The sequence below is a fragment of the Nymphaea colorata genome, chromosome 9, assembly GCF_008831285.2.
Source record: "Nymphaea colorata isolate Beijing-Zhang1983 chromosome 9, ASM883128v2, whole genome shotgun sequence".
In the NCBI taxonomy this organism is placed as follows: domain Eukaryota; kingdom Viridiplantae; phylum Streptophyta; class Magnoliopsida; order Nymphaeales; family Nymphaeaceae; genus Nymphaea; species Nymphaea colorata.
In genome coordinates, this window is record NC_045146.1 from 22,288,376 (window position 1) to 22,295,514 (window position 7,139).

Here is a 7,139-nt window from a genome sequence, read left to right on the forward strand (position 1 = left end):
AGTCACTCCTGACTCAAAGCTGGACCGTTCCCTTTATGCTTCAAGAACAGGACGAGCCCGCAGGGAACCCTCGCCCAGCAACCCATAGTTGGGTAACGCTGTTGTCCTGTCCTGAAACTGATCTATTAATAGACTGCACCCAGTTGAGCTCAGTCCATGTATAGATAAATGGAGCAACCTTGTATCTGTGCAGGCAGACGTTAGCAGAATCCTGCCGTTGTCCATCAAGTGCACCCCATTTAGAGTTCCAAGGACGTTCTATCTATCCAAATATCTTTTAACCTAACGTGCTCGGGTAGATAATGAGGGTGGTACTTGTCCTTTTGGACATCAACAAGATATAGAATTTAGTGTACCATTTTGATTATCAAATTAATCAACAGGAAATGGCAAAGCAGGTTGCAGTAAGCAAATGGTAAAAGCATGGAGACTCTGAGCACTGAGCAGGTTCAGGATCTATCTATATTCTGACGTGAATGTGCACATATTACAATGTTTGGGAATAAATTTTGTTGCTGGTTCATTCCACGAACCTTAGCTAAACATTCACATTTTTATCTCTCATTTGACATTTTGCTTGATCTTCCTGTAAGGCCAATGTTATCTCAGTGCAGAGTCCACCAATCCTCCAGCTTTTAATTTTTCAAAAAGAACCCATATCACTATGCCAATGACTGTATCTCGAACTAAACCTTTCAAAAATGTGTCGAGCCAACCTTTCGCACTTGAGGCAGGCCATTTTCCTCCAACAAGATCACGGAATCGCAACTGCCCCTGATCACTTGCTAATGCATGGATGACTCCATTCATATGGCTCTCTCCAATGACCCCAACTACTTGTTTACAGTTATTGACAGCTTTGCTCCGCTTCAGTGACCAGGCAAGATACTGAAAAGGACAATGATCATGTACAAATTTCAAAAATAAAGATCCAGAATCAATGACAATCATGCCTATTCATGGAACAGTCTGGGTTAAATCAACTTGATTCAATCTAGAATGGATTGTTACCTTCCCAGTAAGTAATATTCCTCAGGTTTTCTAGCAACACTAAAAATTAGTTTTGCAGATATAATAAAATTTAAGCATCTTCAGACTAAAATGTAAAATAGAATATGTGAAAGAAAAACATTTCAAGAAGGCTTTGAGCTTACAACATCACGCTCGTACATGAGAGGTTGCAGAAGTGAAGGGAAACACAAGCTCAATTTTTTGTAAAGTTGAGATGGGCTATCAGGTGCTTGAAGATCCTGCATCAAATTCAAGATCTAAAGAAAATCAGGTAAAGTGCAAAAATATTGAGTCATCGAACCAGAATTAAATTTTTGCAGAGCTATTTAAAACATGAGATGCATAATGGCCAGAAAAATCTTTTTTCTGTGACTTCATCCCTCATACAAAATGTTAGATATACGCATCAAGATCTTCATTCTATTCAAGGAGCAGAACCAGCACATTGTACACAATCAATGAGCGAAGCGCTACATCCACAATCCAACTAGGCACCAGCTCTCCAGCAAGTCCCAGTATAACTGGCAAAGTTAAGAGACACCTTTTTTACCCCTTTCCCTTCTGGTTAGTGTTTGAGGAACCCCAACAAATTATCGTCTCAACGCTCTATCTCCACCCAACTTTCATTTGTTTGTGTTATACTTCTTCCTTCATTTCCTGCACCTCCAATTTTCCTTCCTCTTCTTGTTTAAACTTACTTTCATTGTTTCAATTGTTTAAACCTCTCTCTCTTTCTCTCAGGTTGTAACAGAGAGAGGTTTCAATACGATGTTGTATGTGCTTAACTCAGAGGCTGTGTAGGTTGGAAGAGAAAGAGTTTTGAAGTTGATGCTCTATGTGCTTGTGGTGTGGGTAGGCTGGAAAGAGAAAAAGGTTTGATGATGATGTTTATGCACTTGTGAGGTGGATAGGTTGAAAAGGGAGAGGTTCAAGGTGATCTCGTATGCTCTGCCCTCAGCAGTTTAAAGTTTGTGCACACACTAGATGACTAAGCAATCTATGCTAAATCCATAAACAGAAAAACGCAAAAGAAGAAGCAGACCTGAAATTTTTAGAGAGGATTGAGTAAAGAAAGGGAAACATATAAAAATACAGTTTTAAAAATTTCATCCAGAAGGTGATGGTTGAACAACAAAACCAAGTGCATGTTAGATTACGTTATGTAGTCCACAACACAGTTTAACTAAAACGGGTGGTTCAAACTGACATTGAAACTCCTAGGTATTTCAGAAATTTCATAATGATGTGAAGGTCCTAAAAGATTCTTCTTTCATGTAGCAAATGTTTTCTGCTTGACCTGTTGATCAGAGGATTTCTTCAGCTGCCGTGCCACACAGGATTGGATGCTAAGATTAACTAACAGTTTAGCAAAACATTCCAGAAAAGGTAAAATAATGAATTTAGAAAACAAAGGAAACATAGAAGGATTCCCAAAATTTATGAAACATAGACAGTTAAAGTCTGTTAAAACAAAATAACCTCATTGACTCTTTCAGTTAGCTCCAAATTTGAAGAACTTATGCCTTGGAATAGTATCTTAAGCAGCTTCAATTTCTCATCCCACTTGAGAGATCGCCATGCACGCCCAAGCTAAAAGACATGCCCATGAAGAAAAATAGAATGTTAAGAAGCAAGCTTTGCAGATTAACAACTAAAGAGAGGGAAAACAAAATCATCTGACCCAAAACCCAAAATGTTTGAGACAAAAAATGATCTTAAATTGATCAAGAATATACATACTGTTATTTCAATCGGCCGATCACCCAAAACTATCTGGGCTCCAATCTCTTCAGATGCACTGCGAGCTGCACGAAACTGAGAAACAAATTTAAAAGGGAAAAACAAAATCAGTTTGACATGATTGATTATGATAATGGGTTACTGTGTAGTTCCCAAAGAGAAGAAAAGATATGGTATCTGGTTTTGTACCTCATCCCCAAAAGATCTGCCTGCAGATGAAGAAATTTTAGAAGAGAACATTGCAAAAAGCAGACGCAGAGCAAGAGCAGACTGACCACCTGAATAATAAGATGTAGGAATGAATTAACGAGAGACTAAAGGGCCAACAAGGAACTAGATACAGAAGCTGAACAAAAGTAAGAAGTACGGTCAAGTGGCTGCAGAAATTCCCTTAATGTGCTTATTACAAGCAGTAAAAATTTTCAGTTTGGAGTGAAAAACAATCCATGAACTAACATAGCAATCAGTTTCATCAAAGGAAAGGTGTCTACAACTTCTGCAAGTTTATAAAAATTAACTTATGATATCTCCTCATCATCTCCAATAAATCAAGTGAATTAAGAACGGATCCAAGGACTTAAAAGTTCACTTACCCAAACTCAAGCTCCTGCCTATGTCACCAAAAAACCTCTGTCCACTCAAAGAAAACATGTTTGATTTCATTGAAACAGCTTCATCAGCACCAGATGCAGGGGTAGTGAACATTATTCCAGCTCTGAAATTGGGGCTTGCAGAATTTTATGTTCATTTCTGAATGAAAAGACCATGATTACTCTACTTCATCTTAAACCTTCTCAATCAGGATTGTAGACTACAGCCTAGTACACATCATTGAAAAGCTTCAGGAATAACACATACATTATGCAAACTTTGTGGTTGCTACACAGTAAATGTTTCAGCCGGTGAATGTTTCATAACATTGACTATGCTTCTCGCATGACGTGAAGAATAGGTGGTTCAAATCTGTTTACCGTTTCACCATTAAAAGGAAAAGAGAGAAGTAAGAGAGAGATTTGATATGTACGTTTTATGTGATTCCTCAGTCTAACCCAAGAATCCGTATGACATGCACATGATATCGCAAGCATTGATGCGCATGAACAGGGTAGGCGACATTGGCTATTTAATGACAAGAGGAATGGGAAAATACAAATGCCCAATCACTAAATTATCAAATATATTTAACTAAACGTGGATCCAGAAGGACGGCCCTGAATCAGACCAGATTCCAAGTACTGACAGCTATTTAACTCGATCGTGCTTTATTTCTTTCAAACTTGTGCGTCACTATTTTACCAGAATTTTCACTGGAACGGACTCTGTATACAATATAATTTCCGTGTTTTTAATTAATCTTCGTGATTCACTAGATTGATGGTCACTTGCCATCCCACGGGACATCTTTCAGTTGACCAGCATCACAGCCAATTGTGTTATTTTAGACAAACTACTCTCCCTAGGAAGAAGCTACCAATTTCAATAACTTGAAACCAGAGTTCGATCTTCATTCCGGTCCTAAACATCTATAGGCTGCAAAGAGGGATGGACAACCAATGCAATGGCAATCTATTATTCATTTCGACCATAAATTCAAAATTTCTGTAACCCAATTGTCAGTCGCAAAGCAAAGAAATCCTAACCCACAACTAAGAAAAAATTAACGCAAAATATATCAAGGAGATCAAAACAGATAAACCGCTCCTTGCCTGCTTCTGCATAGCTCGACAACAACATTATCCGGCCTCACCGTCTTCACCACGCGCTCGACATCCGCCGCCGACTCTGCGTCCACGTGATTGACCCCAATGATCCAGATCATCTCCGGCTCCACGAAACCATCCCCCCTTCTCGAGCCAAGGCGCGACTTCTTCACGAGGACCAGCCTCCCGCGTTCCACCAGATCAAGCAGCCTTGGGTGAAGCTCGGCGACCTCGGATTTCGATTCGGGCAAGAATTCCAATCTATAGTCGAAATCTAGAGGAGGGGGACTAATTGAAACCCTCGGGCTAGACTCCTGCAACCTCGTTCTCAGCCGTTTACAAGAGAAGACTGTCGGACTCTGACTGCGGAAGGATAGGAAAGGACATGAAACTAGGGTTCTGGTGAGGAGTGAGGAAGGAGGAGCACAGATTGACCCCATTTCTCGCTAGGATTTTCGCCGCAACGCAGAGAAACCCTAGAAATTGAGGGGAGAGATGATCGACGACGTAGCCGCGGGATAAGAACGGGAACCACAGCCACGCTCTTGTTAACGGCTACTTTTGGAGGGAGCGGAACTAGAAAAGGCGCGTGAAAGTAACGCCACGGACGGTGACTGCAAAACGGCTTTAAACGTTAAAAATGTCATACCGTGAAACTATCGAGAAACATAATAAGCCGATATGAACAAAAGAGAACAATTATCTTCTGAAAATGAAGGTAAATGAATTTTTGTCACAGCACGAAACTGCAGTTCGGGCGCTTAACCTGGTTAATATTAAACAATATATTAAATAATAAATATAATCGATCATAATAAAAATATAAAATTATATATTAAAATTTAATAAAATAATATTAAAGGCAAGTTATCGAGTAGAGCCGAACTGGGTTGGGTCAGTCTAGCCCAGTCCAGCCCAACACCCAATTTTGAGACTTAAGCTGGGTAAGAATTAGGCCGAGTATCACGCATTTGTCAGGTACCCAACTTAATGGTCAGTCCTACCAGTACTCTCATCATTTTTTTTTTTTACATTTTTTTCTATCGGATCTCATGCAATGTATATTGATAAGTTGCTTTAAAAGAAATGGTCATCCAACATTAAATGCTAGCAACAATTAATAAGGATGAAGTTCTCATGAGTTGTCAATCTATTGCTAACATGAAAGTTGACCAGAAGATAAGAAAAAAAAAAAAAGATACAGACACAGAGAATTGCCTGCTGACCTTTAATGCATAACTTTAATTAACAATAACGTCCATGTGGAAGGCCAGTAGGAGTAGGGGTGCAAAATGAGTCGGATATGGCATGAGCTGCAAGCCATTTTTGTCAAGTTGGTATCTATAGTTTGAAGCTGATAATTTAGTATGTTAGGGCCCTGAATGTTGCAGTATGATTTTGGGTCTTAAAGGACCAGAATGCCCCTGTATGATAAAAATGGAAAAACTCCTTGTAAAGGCAAAAATGAACACGATATTGGCCTAACATGCATTATATTAACATAAAACCCAAAGTAAAAAAAAAAAAAAAAAGCTCAAGAATGGTCCCTTTCAAAAGCCTATCAGCCATATTGTCCTATACAGATCGGCTGCCGTATTAATAAAATAACACATAGAAAGTAACTTGAACCATATTGTAACCCTAAAGTAAAGTCGCTGAATGTCTAGACATCAAGGTAACTTCCAGTTCACTTGGCTTACCATTCTATTGTGACCGATGGACAAAGAAAATGTTTAGCGGAAGGTTCTGCTTGTCTTGCTCCAACTGCAGACATTGAAAGCGAAGACAGATAGCACCGTATGTCTCTTTGTCTGGTTCTGAGTATCAGTTAGGACAGATCGATGGCCTCTCTTGTGCTGCATAAACTGAACACCACCATTTGAGATGTTCAGCTCATGGCAGTATTTTATAAGAGTCAAGCACATGCCTCTGCATTTACTTCAATCTTCTGATGTTGGACGAAGGATTAATGCATGACCCTAAAATAATATGGAGTTGTCGAATTGATACGATCATTACATCTGATTTGTCAGATATCTTACATTATAATAAACTTGATTGGTCATATCCTGCCATTTTGGGCTGTAAAAAGTGAGAGATGGAGAAATGTCAGTGGATTTTGCTGTTTTTGGATCTAACCAAAAGAAGTTGTGTTTGAGTGGGGAGCAATGATTTAGGAATCTAGGAATTAAAATTCAGGAAAAAAGTAAGTTAGTATCTTCATTTTAAATAAATAAAATGGGTATGTTGGGTAAAACCTAAACATAAATTAGGAACATGCCCCCTCTTTTAGAACAGGCGGTTTCCTGGTATTTAGAAAAGAACAAAACCAAAAACAAACAAAAAATAAAAGAGGCGCTTATAGAAAAATAATAATAATAATAAAATGTGTCTCTTGGAGGCCCAATCACATGGCAGGGCCTCTCATAGTCTCCATAGTAATTGTAATGTATTGCTTGGTTCTAACATCTATTCAAAGAAATCAATACTTCTTTAATATGGAACTTGAGCTATCACGTCGACTGTATCGTATTCTTCTTTCGAGTTGAGAAACAACACCATGAAAAAAAAAAAAAAAAAAAACACAGAGATCTTCTACAGCAGGATGTAACTTGACATAGGACCTTCAACTCATTGGCACTCTTTTTTCATGGCTGCCGCTTTATTCCTGGGGATTTACCATGGCAT

The 7,139-nt window shown here is 38.8% G+C and overlaps 1 protein-coding gene across 2 annotated transcripts; it reads right to left on the reverse strand.

Annotated features, from left to right (window-relative positions):
* Positions 1-440: 440 nt before the first annotated feature.
* On the reverse strand, positions 441-5,006 carry LOC116261504 (uncharacterized). Of its 2 annotated transcripts, none has more exons than XM_031640291.2 (7): positions 4,458-5,006; positions 3,345-3,466; positions 2,941-3,029; positions 2,752-2,826; positions 2,491-2,601; positions 1,155-1,250; positions 441-888 (listed from the first exon to the last, which is right to left on the reverse strand). In XM_031640291.2, exons 1-7 carry the CDS (start codon positions 4,889-4,891, stop codon positions 601-603), a joined length of 1,215 nt encoding a protein of 404 aa, XP_031496151.1. In that variant the 5' UTR covers positions 4,892-5,006; the 3' UTR covers positions 441-600. The 2 variants fall into 2 exon arrangements, with proteins under 2 accessions (XP_031496151.1, XP_031496153.1); XM_031640293.2 differs by having other exon boundaries at positions 3,345-3,501; positions 4,458-4,596.
* Between the last annotated feature and the right edge of the window lie 2,133 nt (positions 5,007-7,139).

Bases quoted from the DNA above. Each gene is read 5' to 3' on its own strand.
- LOC116261504 (XM_031640291.2), bottom strand. From the start codon at position 4,891: ATGGGGTCAATCTGTGCTCCTCCTTCCTCACTCCTCACCAGAACCCTA. The intron at 2,602-2,751 runs GTATGTATATTC...CATGTCTTTTAG, and splicing joins ATCGGCCGATTGAAATAACA to CTTGGGCGTGCATGGCGATC. The intron at 889-1,154 runs GTAAGCTCAAAG...TGTCCTTTTCAG, and splicing joins TCATGTACGAGCGTGATGTT to TATCTTGCCTGGTCACTGAA.